The 24,276-nt window shown below is 38.7% G+C and overlaps 1 protein-coding gene across 3 annotated transcripts in view; it reads right to left on the bottom strand.

Annotated features, from left to right (window-relative positions):
* Positions 1-24,276, bottom strand: part of Spata5 (spermatogenesis associated 5) — a 257,900-nt gene that overhangs the window by 44,392 nt on the left and 189,232 nt on the right. For all 3 annotated transcript variants that reach the window (XM_004667022.2, XM_045131630.1, XM_004667023.2), the window contains one exon: positions 8,677-8,841. In XM_004667022.2, the coding sequence (XP_004667079.1) occupies positions 8,677-8,841 (165 nt within the window). The remainder of the gene's footprint in view (positions 1-8,676; positions 8,842-24,276) is intronic.

The raw sequence follows: 24,276 nt of genomic DNA, 5'->3' as shown, positions 1-24,276 counted from the left end.
GTGATCCTTCTACTTCTGCCTCCTGAGTGCTGGTACTAAGGGCGTGCTTCAGCACACCCAGCTCATGAATTTTTTTGTTTTTTTGGTTTATATTCTTATTATTGATTTTTTACTTCCTAATAGCAGTAAGGTTCAATGCAATATGACTGTTGCAGTCAGCTTCTTACTTACTTCTTGCTGGCAGCAAATACCCGACCAAGAGCAGCTTGTGGAAGCAATGGGTTCATTTTGTCTTATAGACTCTGCCCTAGAGAATCATTGCAGAGATGAAATAACTCCAAGAAAAAATGTGCCAAGATCTAAATAAAACAGAAATAGTAAGAGTAGGGAGTTGAAAAGAAAGGTTGGGGGCTGGAGAGATGGCTTAGTGGTTAAGCGCTTGCCTGTGAACAAGAACCCCGGTTCAAGGCTCGATTCCCCAGGACTCACGTAAATCAGATATACAAGGTGGCTCATGCATCTGGAGTTCTTATGCAGTATCTGGAGGCCCTGGTGTGCCCATTCTTTCTCTCTCCCTCTCTCTCTCTGCCTCCTTCTGGCTGTCACTCTCAAATAAATAAATAAAATAAACAAAAGAAAGGTCTCTTGAGGATGGAGTGGTCAAGGGCATTTTGAGTATCTGGAGTTAGATTCAGAATTTTAGAATAAAAGCTTTGGAAGAGAAACATCATAGCATGTTTCTAATGTGAACACAGGGGATAGCAGGTGTGTTTTCAAAGGCATATTCTCATGGGTAAGAGAAGCAAGAAACAGAGGATGGATCCAAAGCTGCTTTCCTCTAGACAGACACTGCTACTGAGAAGTAGCAAGCAATATCACAGGGTGTCCTGTCCTGCGTCTAGTTCTTACATCTATCTCACATATGTTGTTAGGCAGATTGGCCATATAGGGGTTCTGACAGTAAATACTGACAAAAGAGACTTCATGGGGGAAAAATGCAGGCTTTGTAAGTGGCTATAATTGCTCCTTTTACTTTCACTACATTGGAGAAAAAAAAATCTGTTGAAGGAACATTAATCAGAAAGACAAAAAAGCAATTGAGGGTTGGCTTGCCTTTATCAGCCCTAACAGCTCACATGTGGTAAGCAAAAACTCCTTGAATCACTGATCCCACCAGAAGGTAATTTTTTTTTCTAAGTTAGGCTGGCATGAAGACCCTGAGGTATTATTCAACTGTGGCACAGACTACAAAACCAAATTTAAGACAGGACAGATCATTGTCATATTCAAACAAGGATTTATAAGTTTATATGAAGTTAAGGCTAGTTGGAAACAATGTGAAATGTATTTAACTCAAATTTGAATTCATAAAAACACACTGATTATTACAACAATTAGTAAAGTTTTACATTTTAAAGAAAAGCATAGGAGGCAAAGTAATTATCATTCAGCTTTCAGATAAACTTGGTTTTTGAGTCAACTCAAAATACTTTCCCATGTAGTAGCAGCATCACTTGACCTCAGTAGTCAATATAAACAGGAAATTGCTAAGATGCACAACAAATAAAGGAAACAGCATCCATGAAATACTCTAATACCAGACTTGTTTCTCGATACTTTTATATGTTATCTCATATAACTTTCAAAACAATTTCAGTCACATTTCAGTTTTATAATGAGGACAACAAGGTTTAAAGAGTTATAGATGTCCCCGAAATGCAATGGCAGAAAAGAGCTAGGACAGTATCCAAGTTCTACTAATTGGCAACACTAAACTCTTTCACCCCTCCATGGCCTCTATGTAAAGTTGAATGTGTAAATCTTGATATGTGGAATAAATGCTGACTGACTATACTACTGACAAAATTATACCTGGCTCTTTGACACAGACATGCTCTTCACATAAGACAGTGTTGAATCTGGACACAGCTGAAATACACACAATCTATAACCCGCTGAACATAATAGCTCAGTGGCATGGCACCGCATTCCACGGACTGTCAGTTGTTTGCTCTTGTGTTGTGCATGGATGACTGGGAGCCCAGCACCTTAAGAGAGTGTCTCTGGCCTACTGCAGGAGAATGGGAGGGGGCAGGGTCAAATTTCAGGCCATGCCTGGTGGCACTCTTGTAATGTTAGTTAGCAACCTGAAGTCTGAGGGAAGAAAGACTATTCCCAGTTCCGGGCCACATGGCAAGGGCTATGTAGCAATATCCTGCCTCAAAAAACCAAAACCCCCAAACCCAAACAAATGAACAAACAAAAAAAGTATCAAGATTTAAAGAACAGTTTCTTGTTTCTATTGAGTGTTCAGTTTTATACTTTAATAAGGTTGAAAACTCCTAAGCTGGGGACATCTGTTATGTAAATTTTACTTAATGAGATAATCACTGAAATACAGGTAACATCCAAATGCAAATAAAAATCCAATCTAAATTTTACAAATGCCAGTGATAACTGGCCTGTGAAAGCAATTCTAATCAGGCAATCAATCATCTATCTTACTCTTTATAAACAGATACAAACAGGTAGAGTTTTTGTGGGCAGATGGTTGTGACAGCTGATTTCCTGTCAAAGATGTTTTCTGAGAATAGCCAAAATAATATGATAACAGATAAATGAGAGGCCAGGAAGATAGCTCAGTTGATAAGAGCACTTGCTAATGCAAGCAAGAGGACCTGAGCTCTATCCCTGGCACCATATAACAAGGTGGGAATGGCTGTGCATTTGTAACACAGTCATGAGGTGGGGACAGAGACAGGATGATTGCTGAGGCTTACTGGTTACCAGTCTAACTGAAACAATGGTGGGCTCCATGGAGGTTTACTGAGAGACTGTGTCAGGGAAATAAAACAGAAGAGAGACAGGATACCTGATGATTTCCTCTGTTCTCTGCACATCCACACATATGACATAACACATATGCCAAAAACAGCAGATGAAGTAGAATCCACTATAAATAACAAAGAGCAAAAATCAGAGCCCAGTATGGTGTCAGTGCTCAGGAGGTAGAGGTAGAAGAACCACTGTGAATTTCAGACCAGCCTGAGGGATACAGTGTGAGTTCCAGGGCAGCCTGAGCTACAGTGAGGCTTTACCTTGGGAAAACAAAAATAAATAAATAGATAAATAAAAGTGAAAAACAAAACACAAAGCAAATAATAGCCATAACTTAAAAAGACTTATTTCAGGCTGGAGGGATGGCTTAATGATTAAGGTGCTTACCTGAGAAGCCTAAGGACTCGTGCCTGACTTTCCAGGTCCCACTTAAGCCAGATGCACAGTGACACAATCATGCAAGGTCGCACATGTGCAGAAGGGGTCTTACGTGACTCAAGTTCCATTGCACTGGCTGGAGGCCCTGGTACGCCAATTCTCTCTCTCTTATTTTTGCATAAAAGTAGACAGCCTGTTGGGCTTTTCTCAAAAAAAGAAAAGACTCATTTCCTTTTGAGTTACTTTTCATTTGCTTTTAAATATTTTATTTTTATTCATTTTAGAGAGACTGTCAATGAGCGTGCTTGGGACTCTAGCCACTGCAAATGAACTCCAGATGCATGTGTTACCATGTGCATCTGGCTTACATGGGTTCTGGGGAATTGAACCTGGGTCCTTAGGCTTTGCAGGTAAGCACCTTAACCACTAAGCCACCTTTCCAGCCCTTTATCTGCTTTTAAATGGGAAGATGTTCCCATTAACTAGAACACACAGAAGCCACAGGGAGATGAGTACCTCGTTGCAAGTGTTGAAGCAGAATCTGCTGCAGCCTTTACAGCTATCCTTGGGCCTGCATAACCCTTCTAGCTGGCAGCAAACTTCCTCTTAGGCTATGAACAGTGAAGTGGCCACTGCATTCATGACCTTACATACAGTGTTTGTTGTTACCTAAACCAACCCTGCAACTGGGCTTATCAACATTTCAACATGGATGATGGGAAGAGGGAAAAGCAAGCAAACAAACAAAACAACAAGGCATAAAAGAGAAGAGGGACTAGAAAGAAGATATTTAGTGGAGGGGTGAAGTGGGCGGAAGAAAAAAAGAAGGTAATGAAAGAAGATTATGATCAAAACATATTAATGTACATGTATGAAAATTGTCAATAATAAAAAGTTAAAAGAAATCAAGACAACCAGACAACCAAGACCAGGCTTTACTTTCATGACCTTTCAAGGGAGGAAGGAAAATGTCTGTCTTAGGACAAGAGGACATACTTCAAAATATTCAACTTGTATGGAACAAGGACGACTGGGAAAAATCACCAGCTGAAATGAAAATACTCTTGAAAGCAACCGAACCCATTCTTGAGAAGTATCAGTACCATCTCCATCTTAGCTGTCCTGTACAATATTTAAATTAAAAACGAAAAGATGATGCTGACATATCTAATAAGCATCTCAAGGACCAGACAATAGGGAGGGTGGGGCAGGAGGAAGGTAAGGTCAGGGAGATAAAAGGTGCACCCAAATGGCAATGGTACCATAAAATTCTATATCTTAAAAGACAGACTAAATGGTTTAAACTTCTTCAGGTACTTAGAGGGAACACCTGAATCACAAGGTCCTGGAAAGGGTATGATGCAGACTAGCCTTAATCTTCTCGTTTTTCTCTCTCCCTCTTCTGTCTTTCTCTTTTTATATTACCTATGTTTTTCTTCCTTCCTTTTCCTTGGTACTGGCCTGTAACTCCCAGTACCAGAGTGGTTAACATCCACAATGAGCTGTTAATCAGAGACACCTACAAGGTTTCCCAAAGGAAGATAGATTTCTGTCAGAGTACTTGACGATCCATGAAAGGTTAATAGTAAGACTCTATTGCGGAAGACACCATATGCTGTTGGTATGGAACATGGAGTGATCTGGCTGGAATCTGGAAGAGTCAGTCCCCAAACAGTTAGCTTGTCTCATGCCAAAAGTTGCTACATGAGCGACTGGGGAAAAAGGACCAATATCTGTCCAAGCAACTCATGGTCTAAGCCACTCAGCAGCAAACAACCTGACATGATGCTCACACAAGTGTGGGTAAACAACTGCTCTTAATTTGGCTAATGGATCCACTCAGTGGAGTGGAACCCAAAGCTAGACCTGGGAAACAAGTCAGAACCATATCCAAAAAAACGAGCCCATTCTCCGTTATCAAGTTCCCACCAATCGTGGGGTACAAGAGGGCCTACACCTATCAAATTTCTCTCTAAAATAATAATACTTATCCTATTTATCTGGTGCTGACTTCACTCTCCATTGGAGAGTTTGCTTCTCTTTATCAGATGGACGCAGAACCCGAAGAACCTCACCAGTGGCCCAGGTGAAACCACAGAGTAATTGGGAAAATAAGCAAAAGTGCTTGCTGCTTTCTTGGTGAACCTGGTACCAGCACAAGGGTAAAAGAAACAGATACAGAGAACACTCAACTCCTACCAAACCACATATCCAGAGACACAGAGGCTCCCAAGACCTCATCACTGAAGTAGATCTAAAATGAACCCAACCTGGCTCAGGGAAATTTGTGGAGGAGGAGGTTGGAAAGAATGTTACTGCCACAAGTTGGGACATTATGCAGAGACATTACCTCCTCCCCATAACTGATGGCTAACCCCACAATGCATGACCCACTTCCCCCAATGAGGAAGGTCCCTTTGGAGGGGGGAGAACAGGAGGAGGCTAACGATGATACCAACATGGCTATATACACACTGCGTACATAACTTAAAAACAACAACAAAATGAAAAGAAGGGCTGGAGGGATGGCTTAGCGGTAAAGGTATTTGCCTGCAAAGCCAAAGGACCCAGGTTCGATTCCCCAGGACCCAAGTTAGCCAGATGCACAAGGGGGCACATATGTCTGGAGTTTGTTTGCAGTGGCTGGAGGCCCTTGCAGGCTCATTCTCTCTCTCTCTCTCTCTCTCTCTCTCTCTCCCCCTTCCCTCTTTCTCTGTCAAAAAAAGAAGAAAAGTTCATAATAGTGAAACATCTTGTTTCTAAAAAGAAATTTAAGTTCTAGGATTCCCTCATCTCAGCTTACCTGGCTAAATTCTTGTGCACAGAGCTAATATTCTACAGTTAAATATAACTGTACATTTTATATATATATATATATATATATATATATATATATATATATATATATATATATATATATATGTATGTATATATATACATACATACATACATATATATGTATATATATAACTGTAGATAATTCATAGTTCATTAGGCAGCTCCTGTCTGACAAACAGAAGCATAATTTTTATAGCTATAAGTTTGAAGTTTTTCCTTTTTCTCTCCCACTTTATCAAGTATTTATACTAAAGGATACGGCCTTACCCTAAGGAAACAATCAATTCATCACAACAAAGTTTGTAGTACAACTTAGTTTGTAGTACTCAGGTGACTGAAGTTCTTGCCTTAAATTTACTTTACTATTAAAAAAGAAAAAGATGAGACCTTACATTTTTATCTAAAACTGAGTTTTTACTGCCCTAACTTTCTTATTTATCAATTTAAAAACTTTTAAATGGAGGTGAAGAGATGGCTTAGCAGTTAAGTTGCTTGCCTGCAAAGCCAAAGGACCCAGGTTCAATTTCCCAGGACCCACATAAGCCAGATGCACAAGGGGGCGCATGTGTCTGGAGTTCGTTTGCGGAGGCTGGAGGCCCTGGTGAGCCCATTTTTTCTCTCTCCCTGTCTCAAATAAAGAAATAAATAAATTTGTTTTTTTAAAAAAAGCTTTTAAAAGAATGGTAACAGTTCTCAAATACTTGTATGAACTGTCCTTAAATCAATCAACCAAACCAACCAGTGGTCCCACCCACCCTCCCATCCAAAATGCCAAGATCTCATGTGGAACCAACCGCCTGCAAATTGAAACCAAAGAATTACTAGGATGCAGCAATACAATATACATCACTATTCCATGATACTATAATAATAACTGATTATAAATGAGGCCATGGTATGATTCCCATTTGTCTGAGCACATGGGGCACTGGAATAACTAAGGATAGAATTTACTAATGTTTTTATTGTGACTTTTTGTAGTAAATCTGATATTAGTCATAAATGTTCTTATATTTTTAGATATGATGATACATGTCCTACATAAGCACTAGCAACAGACAATAATTGTTGGCAACAAATAGTTTTTTTTTCTTCTCAGCCAAACAAAATCTCGGTACTTCAGTGTTATTTATACATTGCTAACTATTCTTCCACTGTACTCAACCAAGGACTTTTACTTTTTCTCAGTTTACTTTCCTGTACTTTGACATTAAAAATTGAGGCTAGCCTTTAGACTCACATGAAAAATTTAACTTTAGAAATGCTGGGACAATCAGTTAATAGTAACCATGCACTCATTCTGAAATTATGATCATTCCAAAGATATGCTCATAAAAATTACTGCTTTAGAGAAGACTCAGGTAACTACACTCCAACTGCTTCTCAAGCTACTTTCTACATGACCCTCCCTAGTTGAAAAGATTAAAGAAGGAAATGAAATATGCACATTTCTTAAGAAAACACAGCAGATATGACACTCATTCTGGATGTTATTAGCAATGATTACATGAGAGAATAAAACCAATTCTAGATGTAAATTTACTTATAGGGCCACTAATGATTTGTTATATATTAATCTCTTTGGGTTTTACAGAACTCAGATAAAAATAGCAAGAAAAAGAAAAGCCAGAATTCCAGCCCACTGGATAATTCAGGATAAAAAGACCCATTTAAAAATACTAATTTTCTAGTACAAATCCACATCAGTTATATCAGAAGTCAATACTATGCTAACATACATGGCTTGTACTTTTCTTTAGAAATACACAAACAAAGGTTTGATGATGTGGCTTAGTGTTACAGGTTTTGTTTAGCATGCACAAGGTTCTGGGTTCAGTTCATGATACTGCTGGGGGGCTGGGGAGAGAAAATACATATGGAAAAGTTATACAATTACTTCATGGAAAATCAAGGTTTGCTGAGGAGTAAAAAGTTTATCTGCCATACATAAAAATGACGTGGATATTTTGTGAGGCCTTATAGGTCTTGTTGAGTATACATCTTCACAATTAAGAGAAGATGGCTCTTTTTATGGAGATATATATATATATATATATTATATATATATACACACACATATACATACATACATATATATATATATGCGTGTGTTTGTGTATATATACACACATATGTGTGTGTGTGTGTATATATATATATATATATATATATATATATATATATATATACACATACATACATATACACACACATATATATATGAAATATAAAGTAGATCAAGATAATTTTCCACAATGCTGAAAGATAATACATGTCTGAAGTCTCTTATACTATGATATCCTAATTTTATTTCTTTCATCTACACAAGAAAATAGTGTGAAATTTTATTATATTATTTCTCTTTGACATGCTAAAAAAACAAAACAGATTAGTAAAGTTCATTAGTCCATGAGCTAGAAGCTCAAGAGAACAGTCAACTTTTAATCCTAGTGTTCTTCCCTCTCTGTCATTCCTGAGATTATAATTAGAACCAGGTAACTGATATTCAACAGAGATCAGATGAAGAACAATGTAACTTAATTTTTTTCCGTTTTGGAGAGAGTTGTTAAGGATTGAACCCAAGGCCTTTGGTCATGCTAAACATGTGTTCTACTTCTGAGTTAAATCCTCATCCGGGGTGTTATCTTACCTCTGCAAGGTATTTGCAGGGAGTTATCTTACCTCTGCACCTGAATATGTATCAGTTTGGAGGATGAGTTGGTCCAGGTCAACCTCATTACTGATTGGCATAGAGTGAAACTGCAGGTTAAATATCTCCCGTCTGGTTGCAGCATCTGGTAAAGGCACATAGATGATTCTATCTATTCTTCCAGGCCGCATCAGAGCCTGTAAAGACAGAGCAATAAGGATTAAACAGGCTCAGAACTGACATTCCATATTAAAGGTACCTATGGAAAGGAGGGGTCCAGGAACAATTCCATGGTATGCACAATTAGCAAATAAGCAGGTACCAGACATTTTATAATGTATTTTAAGATACAATGTCCAGATGATGACAATGATGATTTTTTTTTTTTAACTTTGGTTTTTCGAGGTAAGGTCACACTGTAGCCCAGGCTATTCCGGGACTCATTCTGTAGTCCGAGGCTAGTTTTGAACTCACAGTGATCCTCCTACCTCTGCCTCCTGAGTGCTGGGATAGGAGTGTGCAACCATGCCCAGCAAGATTATTTTCGAAAAATTATTTGTGTGACATTATCTGTTCCTTCACAAAAAAGTCAAGTAAGTAGACTACATATTTTAGAAAAATGTGCATATGACTTATATCTATCATAACAAAAAAGGCCTTTTTGTAACTTCCTCCAAAAACTCACAAAAATGAAGTTATTAGCTGCTTCAGAGAACTCTCAAGAGAGTTTAGATATTATAAAGACATATATCTAGAGCTAGTCAATTGAACTTTGCTAGTATTTTCCTGGAGGCTAATGCTTATATTATACTAGATCTACTGAAGTCCAGTTAATGCTCTCTCAACTGAGCTATTTTTGCTAGAACTAACAAAATTGCTCAGGAAAGTTACCAAGCATGTACTATCAGACGGTTTTGTTATTATGAAAAAGAAATTAACAAATACTCACATGTATAAAATTAACTATGCTGGGCTGGAAAGATGGCTTAGCAGTTAAGTGCTTGACTGTGAAGCCTGAGGACCCCAGTTCGAGGCTCGATTCCCCAGGACCCACGTTAGCCAGATGCATAAGGGGGCGCACGTGTCAGGAGTTCGTTTGCAGTGGCTGGAGGCCCTGGCGTGCCCATTCTCTCTCTCTCTCTCTCTCTCTCTCTCTCTCTCTCTCTCTCTCTCTCTCTCCTTCTTTCTCTCTCTGTCTGTCGCTCTCAAATAAATAAATAAAAAGAAAAAGAAAAAAATTTAATTAAAAAAATTAACTATGCTGGCTGTTCCATGCATCTGTGATTGAGAACCAATAAGCAAGGTATTTTTAAATGAGGTTTTTATGGTCTATGATACAGATCAATACAATAATGAAACGATTTTGGGGTGAAAGTATACATGCATCTTTTAAAGCTTTTAGATGGAGTAGTTAGAGAAAGCCTTTCTGAGGAGGTGACTTATGCAGATATCCAAAGAAATTAGCCAAACAAAGATATTATGGAAGAGCATTCAAGGTCAAGGGAACACCAAGTGAGAAGGTAAGCTTAACTGGCATGCTCCAGGGGCAAAGGGAATATCTTACCTCAGTACGGCTGAGGTAAGATAAACAGTTTGGTGGATTGTAAAGCCTGACACACTGTAAGAAGCTTTCTATTTTTAAACTGGGTGTGGTGGTGCACACCTTTAATCCCAGCACTTAGAAGGCAGACATAGGAGGTTCACTGTGAGTTCGAAGTCACACTAATATTACATAGTAAATTACAGATCAGCCTGAGTTACAGTGAAACCCTACCTCAAAAAACAAAACAAAACAAAAATAAGCCTTCTACTTTTTTTTTTTTTTTTTTTTTTTTTGGTTATTTTGAGGTAGGGTCTCACTCTGGCACAGGCTGACCTGGAATTCACTAAGTAGTCTCAGGCTATCCTCGAACTCACGGCGATCCTCTTACTGGTGCCTCCTGAGTGCTGGGATTAAAGACATGCGCCACCATGCCTGGCCTATATTTGTTAATTTTGAACCACATAATATATTGTCTAGTTTAAAAAGGTCAAAAATAATTTAGGGCCAAGAAGATGGCTCAGCAGATAAAGTGCTTGTTATGCAGAAATCTGGAACCCACATAAAGCTGAATGCTTTAGTGAGAATGTCTATGTAGCTTCAGGGTGGCCTCAAATTCACGACAATCCTTTAACCTCAGCCTCCCCAGTGCTGGGATTAAAGGCGGGCACAACCATGCTAGACTAAGCCTTCTACTTTTAAAGAGAAACCATTGACAGCTTTTATGAGACTACACCTGTATTGGTAATTCTTAAATAAGAAAGTGTAGGGATAAAATTTACATTTTAAGACTGTTCTTATAGAACAACATAAAAGAGCCAAACATATGTATATGAAGAGATCTAGAAAGAAAAAAAAGCAGGGCATAAAAAATACTTGAATAAGGGACATAAGTTATTCAAAGTGGTAAACAATCATAAATTCACACAATTAAGAAGCTCAGTGAATTCACAAGAAGTTAAAAACAAATAATACCATGATCAGACTAATAGCCAAACTTTTAAAATCTAAAAATATGAGTATTTTGATACTGAGCAGGATGCATATAAGGAATAAGATTTGAATCATCAGTGATCCTCGACAGTGATTCTTATAGCAAACAAGTAGGTCAGAAATCAGTAGACTGTCTTTCAAGTGTAAAAAGAATAAAAAATGTTGGGGGGTAGAGAGATGGCTTAGCGGTTAAGGCATTTGCCTGCAAAGCCAAAGGATCTCGGTTTGATTCCCTAGCACTCACGTATGCACAGGGGGGTGCCTACATCTGGAGTTCCTTTACAGTGGCTGGAGGCCCTGGCATGCTCATTCTCTCCCTCTCTCTCTCTGCTCTTTTCTCTCTCAAATAAATAAATAAATAAAATATCTTAAAGAATAAAAACTGTTAATTGAGAGTTCAACTTCCACTGAAACAATCTTCAGTAATAAAGGAAAAACAAGAACATTTACAGATAAAAGAAAACCATACTAAAAATGTCTTTAGCAGATTTGGATCATAGAAAATGGTCAAGGATTGAGGCTGGGGAATGGCTCTGGGGTTAGACTTAGTAAAGGCACTTGCTTAAAAATGGTCAAGGAAGAGCTTCAAATGGAAAGGAAACATCATAAGATGAAAAACTAGAGGAGAGGGATATTAGGGGGTGGAAATGGTCTAAGCTGGGTCAGGGAAAGTGAATGGAATAGAGAAGTGGGTGGAAGGACTAATCAAAGCTAAAGACCACATGGGAACCTATTTCTTTGTTTGTTAGTTAAAAATATATGTAATACTTCTAGGTAAGCCTGAGATGGGATACTGTCTAGTGAGTTGTTGGCCAGAGAGGTCCCTGTTGCCTCCAAAACATTACAGACTATTGGCAAGACCCTTGGTTTCCCACCAGAAACAGATGGTAAGACCCTATTGCTGAAAACTCTACATACTAGACTGCAAGGTCACTGACAAATCAAGCTGAGGCTGAACTGAAAACCTCCCTGTAGATTAGCTGAATGAAAGCTGGAAAAAACTGCACTGCGTGCAGCCCAACAGGAGACAGAAGTAACCAATATTGAAAACAGCAGACACTGGAAGTCTCAAGTTTGGCCAAACAGACCAAATGATCGAATGGGTACAAAAGTGGCATGTCTGTTCTAGAGGAAGCCAACTGCTTTTAGTTGTACTGGATGCCTGCTCTATGAAAGGAAATCCATGCCTGGTACTGAAAACCTAATCAAAAGTCTATAGCAGGGGAGATCATGAACCTTAGGGGTATAAAGCCTGCTCTTGTCTGGTTAAATGCATATGTTATGCTCACAGAACTGCTCAGTAAGCACTACACTTAATGTACATATTCATATATTAATGCTACTCTCATGTTTGGTTAGAGAAGCTTCTCTTTTCAGATGGCAGTGACTACTGGGATGACCCAAAAGGCAACATAGTGCTGAGAAGAAGGGATGGAGGAGTGCCCAGCACTGAAACATCTCTATCATACCCTCCAAGGCTGTCAGGGTCCACAGCAGAAAAGATGGTGGAAAGAATGTTAAGAGCCAAAGGAATGGTACAACTCATTACAATGCAACTGTCCAGAAAGAAATTGGCCTTAATATCCACAGTGTTGCAGTGCCTAGCAATACCTTCACAAGACTCTCACAGTAGGAATAGAGGATGACATCAAAACAAAAGAGAGACTGAGAGGGAGGAGTATGATGGAGAGTGGAGTTGTGAAGGGAAAGTGGGAGAGAGGAGGGAATTATGATTTATTGTCTGTAAGTATAGAAGTTGGCAATAAAAATGATTACACATAAAATATATAAATAAACATATAATATATGCCTTGTTTTAGCTACTGGGGATAAAATGGGTGGGTCTTTTTCCTTTATGAAAAATCTTGAGATTTAGGGCTATTTTCAGTATTTGAAGGAACAACACAGCAAAGGATATAGAGCAAACACACCAGCTAGGTGCTGGAGTACCCAGTATGCATGTGAGCTCTGTTCTGATGAAGGTGTCCCAGGGCAGTGCAGGTTGAGTGCATGCCAGCGATTTTAACACTGGGCCTGAAGCCAGACAGGCTTTTTTCTAACCTGATCTTGTCAGTGAAAGTTATGCTTAAAAAAATAGTAGGATGTACATAGTTGTGTATTTGCTTGGAAGAAAAAATATGGCCAGGGATAGAGGGATGGCTTAGTGGTTAAGGTACCTGCCTGCAAAGCCAAAAGACTCAAGTTCGATTCCCCAGTACTCATGTAAGCCAGATGCATAAGGGGGTGCATGCATCTGGAGTTTGTTTGCAGTGGCTAGAGGCCCTGGCACACCCATTCTCAATCTCTCTCTCTATTTATATCTTTCTCTCTCTTAAAATAAATAAATATTTTTTTAAAAAATGAAAAAAAAATAGTAGGAAAGGGCCTTCTTTCCTGCAGAGCTCTGAATGTGCTAACAACTCTCCCAGAATTTCGCTACAAATACAATTCTGGGATATTAGGGTGAATAGGCTATGAACAATGGAGGATTCTGTGGAATCCTCATATAACAATTTGATGAAGAAATAGGCCAGAGGGAACCCTTTACCTTTAAGGTCTTACTGCATACAGTAGCTTCTTTGTTAAACAGTACTTCAAAACACACACACACACACACACACACACACACACACCTGCTGTTTTAGAGCAATAATTTAAGATCTCAGGCAATTCTGTACACCTTATACTCAATTTCTGCACATGTGAGAATAAAGGGGCACAAATCAGAGGCCAATGAGTCTGATGTGCATCCTAAAACACTCATGTAGGAAAAGTTACCATTCTCACACACAGTTCAAGGGATGCCACCTGATATCTGTTTCTATAAGACTTCAAGTACTATATTTTTTGCTTGCTTGTTTATCTGTGTTTTGCCATGCTGGGATAGAACCTTATGCATACTAGGCAAGTGCTCTTTCACTAAGTAGAACACATTTAAAATAGGCCTTCAAGTCCCCTGTTGTAAAAGTCCACAAGGCACTTCCTGATATTCATACCCAATGAACTACTGAAAAGTTAGTTTTCAAGCCAATACTCATTCTTCATTTGACTTGGAAAGGACACAAAAACATTTTAAATACATTAAATGCTCAAATCTAATTGAATCTGCATAGCAATTTGTGTTCAGTCCAAAGTATTTTAAAAAGATACTCCAAAGCCACGTATGGAGGCGTAGTCCTAGTATTCAGAAAGCTGAGAAAGGAGAAAATGCTGTTAGTTTGAGGCCAACCTAGAGTGTCTTTATGTTCCCGTTATATATGCTTTTACCATCATTGGTTTGTGTTACTCCAAGGTTATTTTTGTTGTTGTTGTTGCTATTGAAAAATGGGACAGTGTCTTTGCCCTCTACATATAAAAAATGCTACTGATTTTGTATCCTGCTACTTTGCTGAAGGAATTAATCACCGTTAGGGGTTTTGAGATGGAGGATCTAGGGCCACTTATGTATAGGATCATGTCATGTGTAAATAAAGCTAACTTGACTTCATCCTTTTCAATTTATATTACTTTTGATTTTTTTCTCCTGTCTTATTGCTTGGGCTAGGACTTCCAGTACTGTGTGGAAGAGCAGAGTGGACACCCTGTCTTGTTCCTGATGTCAGTGGGAATTCCTTGAGTCTCCATTAAGTATTATTTGGGCTTTAGGTGCTTTATATACAACCTTTTTTTATGTTGACATATACGCCTATTCTCTCCAATGTTTTTATTATGAAGTAATGTATTTTGTTGAAGGCCTATTCTACATCTATTGAAAAGATAATGGGTTTCTTGTGATTAAGCTTATTTATGTGGTGCATTACACATTGACAGATTTCCATATGTTGAACCAAGCCTATGTTCCTGGGACAAAGCCTACTTGATCAAGGTGGATAATGCTTTTGCTGTGTGGTTGGATTTGGTTTGCAAGGATTTTGTTCAGCATCTTACCATCTCATCAGGGATACAGGCCTATGGCTTTTTGTCTTTGTTGTATCTGTCTGGTTTTGATATTAGGGTGACAGTAAGCTTCATAAAAGGAGTTAAGAAGCTTTCCCTGTTCTCCAATTATGTGGAACAGTTTGAAAAAAATTGGTTTCAGTTCTTCCATGAAGGGTTGAAAGAATTTGGCTGAGAAGCCATGTGGTCCTGGATTCTTCTTTGGGGGAAGGTTTTTGATTACCATTTCAATCTCAATGGATGTAACAGGTTTGTTTAGATTTATCTGCTCTGAGTTTAGTTTTGGTAGGTGGTATGTGTCCAGGAATTTATCCGGTTCTTCCAGATTATGCTTCTAATTTCACTTATGTCTGTTGTGATCTCTCCTTTTTTATTTCTAATTTTGTTAATTTCAAGAGTCTCTCTCTCTCTCTCTCTTTTTTTGCTTGATCAAATTAGCCAGGGCTTTTATCAGACTTGTTTATTTAAAAAAAAATCTGTTTACTTCATCGATATGAGTGGAAGAAAACTCACTAGCAGAAACCAGTATGCTAGAAAGGAGATAGAAAGGGAATAGGAAGGGAAGGGTGTGGGGGGATTCTTAATAGGATGTTATTGTATATATATAAATAGAAGAACAGATTAATGGGGGTGAAAAGGCCTAAGTGAGGTCAGGGGAAGAGATTAAGTAAAGGAAAGATGAAGGAAGGGCTAATAAAAACTAAGTGGATGTAAATAAGTTATATGGAAATCTACTTTTATGGACAATGGAACACTCAGGAGCCATAGATTGTTGCTAGAAAATTTTCAGTGCCAGGGACAGGATACTTTCCAGTGAATTGTTGGCCAGGGAAGTCCCTGATGCCCCCAAAACATCACAGGCCACTGCCAAGGCCCTTGGTTTCCCACCAGGAATAGATGGTATGACCCTACTGCTGAAGGCTCAACATACTTGGGCTGCAAGGTCACTGAGAAATCCTGCTGGAGCTCAGCAGAAAACCTCTTCCATGTAGACCAGCTGACAGAAAGCTGGCAAAAGCCACAATGCATGCAGTTCAATGGGAGAGCGAGAAATCACCAGTGAAGATACTCAACAGTGGACAATGCAAGCCTTAAATTTGGCCAGCCAGGCCAAATGAGCCAGAAGGTACAATAGTGGCATGTCAGTTATGGGGGAAACCAACTGCCCTCTAACTTGATTGGAGGACTGCTCCATGGGAGGGAATACAGCCCTGATTCTGAAAACCTACAACAGGGGTAGTCATGAGCCCTAGGGGTGTAATATCTGCTGCCGTCTGGCTAAATGTATATACTATGCTCACCAAACTGCCAAGTAAGCAATTCTCTTAATGTTCATACCCATATATTAATGCTACTCTCACTTTTGGTTAGAGAAACTGTTTCCAGATGGCAATGACCTTGGGATGATTCAGAAGGCACCATGGTGCTGAGAAGAAATGACAGAGGAGTACTCAGCACTGAAATATCTCTATCACACCTTCCAAGGCTCAGGGTCCATTGCAGAAGAGGTGTCAGAAAGAATGTAAGAGCCAAAGGAGGGGTAGGACTCCTTAAAACATGCTCCTCCAGACACAAAATGGGCTGAATATCCATGACCTTAGAGTACCTGACACTGTTTACATAACACCATTATTATGAAATAGGAGGAAAAGATCATGCTATCAAAATAAAAGAGAAATTGAGAAGGGGAGGGAATATGATGGAGAGTGGAGTTTCAAAGGGGAAAGTGGGGGAACGGAGGGAATTACCATGGGATATTGTTTAGAATTATGAAAATTGTCAATAAAAAATTTAAATTATGAGTTTATTAGTCTGTCTTCACAAGGAGTGTTTCTCGTTTCCTTTCATTAATCATAAATGACATCACAACCAACTTTCTCATGTTGTAAGAGGATTTCCAATGACTCATAATCATTATCCGTATTTTATATACACTGTTCACCCAATTACCAGAGCATACAAAGTGAGCAATTTTGTACAAAGTACAAAATCAGCAAACTTTAAGTAAAGATCTGATTAATTACCAAAAGAAGAAATATTCAGCTCCTATAGGACAATAGCCATGTTCTTGTTAGAGAAAGGGGAGAAACCCAGCAAAGTACAGATTTATAATGCCATTTATTAAGCTGGGTGTGGTGGCTCATGCCTGTAAATCCCAGCACATAGGAGGCTGAAGCAGAGGATTAACTGACAATTTCAACTGTGGAGCACAGATGAATGGAAAAAGACATTTCCTCTTTCCTGAAACTCACCAAGACATTGTACGCATGATGCTCTAGATGACAAATACAGTAGACAATCTTCAAATAACCTTATCATCCTGACCTTTGTCAACACACTTTGGATCATCATGCTGTTTTGTTTGGTTTCTCTACATGTTGGTTCTCAACCAAGTCAGCATTTCTGTCACTAGGAAGTTGCCTGTGAGAAGTTTGATTCTGATACACTGTGAGAAGGCTCTAACTCAGCTGTTAAAAGAATCAAGGTTGGCTCAGAACTCATAAACAGCATGGAAGAAGGTAAAATGGGAACATGCATGACAGCCACACTAAATGTTTATTACTGCCTTCCCTTTCACATGTGGAAGTCAAGACCAAGCTATGTTACTGATGAATAGCAATACTATACACATTTGTGTGTGTGTGTGTGTGTGTGTGTGTGTGTGTGTCAAGCCCAACAGACTGCCTTTATTTTTTCCTTTGCAGACTGCCCTTTTTAAAATGCGAGAATGAGAGAGTGATAGAGACAGAGGGAGGGAGGGAGAGAATGAATACAAGAATTGGGAGTGTCCGGGCCTCTAGCCAGTGCAATAGAACTCCAAATGTATGTACCCCCTTTGTGTATGTGTGCAACCTTATGTGCTTGCATCACTATGTAACTGGCTTCTGTGGGAGGTGGAGTTGAACATGAGTCCTTAAGCTTCGCAGGCAAGTGCCTTAACTTCTAAGCTCTCTCTCCAGCCCTGTATGTGTGTTTTTTAAATACTTTTAGTTATTTGATGGAGAGACAGACAGAAAGAGGGTGAGTTTGGTTGTACCAGGGCTTCTTGCAACTGCAAACAAAGTACAGACACATGAGCCATTTTGTGCATCTAGCCTTACTTGGGTACTGGGGAACTAAACCAGGGATGTCAGGCTTTGCCCTCAAGTACCTTTAACCATTGAGCCATCTCTCCAGCCCCCACGTTTGGTTTAAAAAAATAACTTCATAGATTTCTCCAAATATTAAACAGATGCACATCACTATGTTTGCACATGTGGGTTAAGCATCAATTAGAAGGTAAAAAACAAGTTTCAAAACCGCTTTCACATATATAAATTAATGATCATTTTGTGATTGCTTTGTTACCCAGTTACATGGTACATAGTACATGGACTACTTTCAGATGTTAATACCTATATGTTTATATTTAATACTTGCCCAGTCTGCTAAAAACATACAGTACATTCTTTTGAAGCCTCAAAGCAATTTTTCATATAGTTGCCATTATTCTATGAATTCAATATTGGATATTTTCATTAAATATTACTTTTTAGAATGTACTAACTTACATTTTTAGTTAACTTTTGAATGAGACATTCAGTAAGAATAATGTGGTATCTGATATTAAAAAAAAAAACAACTATGGAATGCCTTCTAGAAACATCCAAGAAAAACCTTCATGGATCAAATCTCATGACGATGAACAAAAACCTATCTATATACTTTTTGTTTATTCTTTCTTTCTTTTTCATTGTTGTTGTTTTGAGGCAGGGTCTTGCTTGGACCCATGCTGACCTGAAATTCACTATGTAGTCTCTCAGGCTGGCCTTGAACTCACAGTGATCCTCCTACCTCTGCCTCCCAAGTGCTGGGACTGAAGGCATGCACCACCACACCTGACTGAGCTATCTATATCCTTTCTGTGATCTTGGGATATAAAATTCTGGTCTGTAAATGTCTGTTATATATTTAACTACTGACTTATGGTTTTGTTTCTTTATACCTGTCCGTCATAGGTTATATACTAAAAAAAAAAAAAAGGAAACTACCTAGAGTTGAATTCTGTATGACCCAGCTATAGCACTCCTAGGCATATATCCGAAGGAATCATCTCATTTCCTTAGAAGGACATGCTCAACCATGTTTATTGCTGCTCAATTTATAATAGCTGGGAAGTGGAACCAGACTAGATATCCCTCAACTGATGAGTGGATAATGAAGATATTGCACGTTTATAAAATGGAGTTTTACTCAGCAGTAAAGAAAAATGGGTGGATCTGGAAAGGATTATACTAAGTGAGGTAACCCAGGCCCAGAAAGCCAAGCGCCACATGTTCTCTCTCATATGTGGATCCTAGCTACAGATGACTGGGCTTCTGCGTGAGAATGAAAATACTTAGTAGCAGAGGCCAGTAAGTTACAGAGGAGATACAAAGGGAAGAGAAAGGAAGGGAGGAGGGTACTTAATACGTTGGTATTGTATATACATAAGTAGAATGATTGAGATGGCGAGGTAATATGACGGAGAATGGAATTTCAAAGGGGAAAGTGCGGGGGGTGGCAGGGTATTACCATGGGATATTTTTGATAATCATGGCAAATGTTAATAAAAAATTGTGAAAAGATAAAAAACAAAATTAAATTAAAAAAGCAATGAAAAGTAGAAGAAAGAAAGCAGAAGAAAATCAATGGGAGAACGATATGACTATGAAAAAACTGCACAAGAAATTCAACATGACTGGGTGAGGAAGGAGCCACCACCCAGTGTGCTAGGAGGAGCTGGAAAATGCAAAGGAGCACAGTCCTGCCAACACCTCAATGATGGCCTAACCCATAAACTAACAAATCTGCTGTCCTAATACATCAGCAAGAATCTAACAAATCATGAGATTTAGCAATCACAGGTAAGAGCGAGACCTTACTTCAGAACAATAAGGAGAGGAAATAGATCAGGATAAAAATCATAAAAATCTCATCCTTTTAAATTTCTCTTTCATGCCTTTTTGTTTGGTGCTGGAGATCAAACTGACTGCTTATTATATATAGGGTAAGTGCTCTACCACTGAATTATCCCATGAAAACACATGCCTTTATGTGTTAGATAATGTACTTGCATATAAACACAGCAACAAAGAAGCATAAATCGAATTATCGTGGAAAAAAACAAACAAAGCCAAACAAACAAAATGAAAATAAAAGAGAAGACTGATATATTTATTCACAGTATTTACCCCATAGGTCACTGACAATGAAAAAAAAAAAACTTTCACCAGCTTTTGGACAGTTGTCTTATTGTATCAGTGTATTGTTGATAAAAAGCAGTACATCCTAAATATGTACTCAAATGTACCTCAAAGTAATATGTAACAGACAAGGTCTAAAAACTGGGCATGTTGGAGTACATTTATAATCCTAGTGTATAATCCTAGCAGGAGGATGACCATAAATTTGAGTCAAGCCCAGGCTACACAGGTGTTGTCTTTAAAAGGATAGAGAAAAAAAGAAAAAAGTTTAAAGAACACTATTTTACATAGCTGTCTAAAACAGTAAAGAAAAAGGTAGTCAAGCAAATGATTTAAATCCTAGCAAATGGAAGGCTGAGGCAAAAGGACTGCCCAGGAGTTTGAGGGTACCTTAGAAAGAATAAGACCCTGTAGTGGCTTGATTCAGGTGTCCCCCATAAAGTTAGGTGTTCTGAATGCTAGGTTCCCAGCTGACAGAGATTTGGGAATTAAGCCTTCCTGGAGGCCGTGTATTTGTTGAGGGTGGGCTTATGGGTGCTACAGCCAGGTTCCTCTTGACAGTGTTTGGCACACTCTCCTATTGTCATTGTCCATCTGATGTTAGCCAGGAGGATATGTCCATCCTCTGCTCATGCCATCATTTCCCCCTACCACTATGAAGTTTCTCCTTGAGTCCATAAGACAATATAAACCTTTTTTCCACAAGCTGCTCTTGGTTGGGTAGTTTCTGCCATCAATGCAAATATGACTGCAGCAGACCCTATCTCAAATAAAACAACTATATTCTAATGTGATTATCTTCATACTTGAATTCCAACACTAGAAAACAAAAGTGGGTACACTAAGAAATTTTAAAGAATGCAGTAAAGCATCAGCAACTCTCCTCTTGTCCAAAAAGGCATCACCAACTCTACAACTTGTCACTTTTTAACTAGCTAAGGTTTCACACTTGCATCAAAGTTATGAAGTTATTAGTAATAATATATTGAGAACCTCTGGTTAAGATGGCAGCATAGGCACCCTAGGAAGGAAAAAGCCAAAAAAAAAAAAAGACCTCAGCAAAATACACACTTTTACTAAAAAGTGAGGTGTATAGAAAATTGAAAGGGCAGCAGAGAAGCAGGAGAGATCCAGAGCAACCAGAGCCCACACAGGCCAGCAGAAGCACCTCAGGCAGGTCTGCTGATCACAGTGGTAGTGGCTGCGCACCAGAAAGCCACCAGGCTCGGCTTGAGCCACAGGAAAAGCCAGGTGAAGGCAGCGTCCACTCACACCAGCACTCTCCACAAACTCAAGAAACGTGAAGGGAGAGCGGCAATGAGCAACGGAGGAGAAGATCACAAGGTAGAAGACCACGTAGACCAGCAAGAGAACTATAGCAGCATCCGCAGCCTCCCATCCCCCACAACCGGTGGCCAGCTCCAGTGAACAGAGCAGCGGTACAAGGACCTGGCCACGCCAACTTGAACTGATAGCGGGACCCAAGTAGGAACAGAGGTAACTGGGATTACACGAGGGAGGGGTCTCAAGTGGTCACAAACTTACATGGAACCCTCAACAGATCAGAAATCATAACCTCCTTGTAGTCAGGATTAACAGTGTGGGTGGGGCACCACACACCCTAAGGGACAGTTAGATGATCTGGTTGTCATAATTCCTACTCCTGGATAAATACTCTGAGAATCAAGAGAGCCACACCTAATGCCTTAAGCTCCAATGCTGAAGTTATATAACATCAGATTATCTGATAAAAATAATACCCAGCTAACTAGAAAATCCAATCATTAAATAATCAAGTATGCAAAAATAGATACATTATAACAAAAGAAACACCAAAAATAAAGACAATATAAATCCACCAAAAAGTATTATACAGCAGAAATGGAGGAAATGCCTGAGAAAGATTTCAAAAGAATGATTATAAGTATGTTCAAAGAAGTCAAAGATGAAATCAAAGAGGAAATCAAAGGAATCAAAGAAAACACAGGACACCAATTTAATGAAATAGAAAAATCAACACTAGACATAAATAAGGAAATAGAAATAATAAAGAAAAAGCAGTCAGAATTACTAGCAATGAAGAACACAGTTAATGAAATAAAATCTCTATAGAAAATCTTATCAGTAGAATGGATGAAGGAGAGGACAGAATATCTAAGCTAGAAGACCAGGTGGCAGATCTAATATAATCCAACAAAGAGAAAGACAAACTAATAGAAAAGTATGAGTGGGAATTTCAAGATATGTGGGACACTATGAAAAGATCCAATATAAGAATTCAGGGCATAGTAGAAGGAGAAGAATTCCACTCCAAAGGCATAGTAGGCGTCTTCAACAAAATCATAGAAGAAAATATCTCCCAAATTGGGAAAGAGGTACCAATGCAGATACAGGAAGCCTTTAGAAACCAGCCAGACAAAACATGGAAAGAACCTCTCCACACCATATTATACCCAAACTAGCAAAAACACAAACCAAAGAAAAAATACTGAAAGCAGTCAGACAGAAAAATCAAGTGACCTACAAAGGCAAGCCCATCAGGATTACAGCAGATTACTCAACACAAACTTTAAAAGCCAGAAGGGCGATGAGTGATATATTCCAAGTCCTGAAAAATAACATCTGTCAACCAAGATTACTTTATCCTGCAGAACTATCCATTCAAATAGACGGAAAAATAAGGACATTCCATGACAAAAGCAGTTTAAAGGAGTATTTGAGGACAAAACCAGTTCTACAGAAAATACTTGAAAGATTCCTCCATTATGAAGAAAAAGAGAAGAAGAAAAAGAGAAGCACACATACAAGGAACTAGGAAAAAAAACAAACAATACTCAAATACTAGTTAACACAAGAGAGCAAAGGTAAAACTGGAAGAATTATAAAAAAAAATGGCAAAAACGAATACACACCTTTCAATATTATCTCTTAATATCAATGGCCTCAATGCATGAACCAAAAGGTATAGGTTCACACACTGGGTTAAAAAGCAGGATCCTTCAATTTGTTGCCTCCAAGAAACCCACCTTTCTACAAAGCATGGACACTATCTTAGGGTGAAAGGTTGGAAAGAGGTGTTTCAAGCAAATGGACCTAAAAAACAACCAGGGGTTGCTATCCTAATGTCTGACAAGGTAGACTTCAGTCCAACATTAGTTAAGAAACATAAGGAAGGTCACTATATATTGATTAAAGGCACCCTCCAATAGGAGGACAATACAATCCTAAACATATATGCATCTAACGTGGGGAGCCCCAAATTCATCAAACAAACGCTACTAGAACTAAAGTCACAGATAACACCAAACACAGTGGTAGTGGGTGACTTCAATACCCCACTCTCATCAATTGACAGGTCATTCCGAGAAAAAATAATCAGAGAAGCATCTGGACTAAATGAGGTCATAGAAGGAATGGACCTAACAGATATCTACAAGACATTTCATCCAAATGCTGCATAATATTTCTTTTTAGCAGCACATGGAACATACTCTAAAATAGACCATATATTAGGACACAAAGCAAATCTTAACAAACACAAGAAAATTGAAATAATTCCCTGCATTCTATCTGACCACAATGGAATCAAACTACAAATCAATAGCAACAAGGGCTATAGAGCATACACAAAATCAAGGAGATTAAACAACACACTATTAAATGATGGGTCAATGAAGAAATCAGAAAGAATGGAATTTCAAAGGGGAAAGTGTGTGTTGGGGGAGGGAATGACCATGGGATATTTTTTCATAATCATGGAAAATGCTAATAAAAATTAAAAAAAAAAAGAAATCAAAAGGGGAATCAAAACAATTATAGAGTCAAACGATAATGAGAACACAACGTACCAAAATCTCTGGGACACAATGAAGGCAGTCCTAAGAGGGTTAGGATGGAGAGGCAGACCAAATGGCTGAACCTTCACCAAGCCCTTACAG

The sequence above is a fragment of the Jaculus jaculus genome, chromosome 12 (assembly GCF_020740685.1).
Source record: "Jaculus jaculus isolate mJacJac1 chromosome 12, mJacJac1.mat.Y.cur, whole genome shotgun sequence".
In the NCBI taxonomy this organism is placed as follows: domain Eukaryota; kingdom Metazoa; phylum Chordata; class Mammalia; order Rodentia; family Dipodidae; genus Jaculus; species Jaculus jaculus.
Note: the sequence above shows the minus strand (reverse complement) of the source record. Positions and strands in the feature narration are given on the sequence as shown.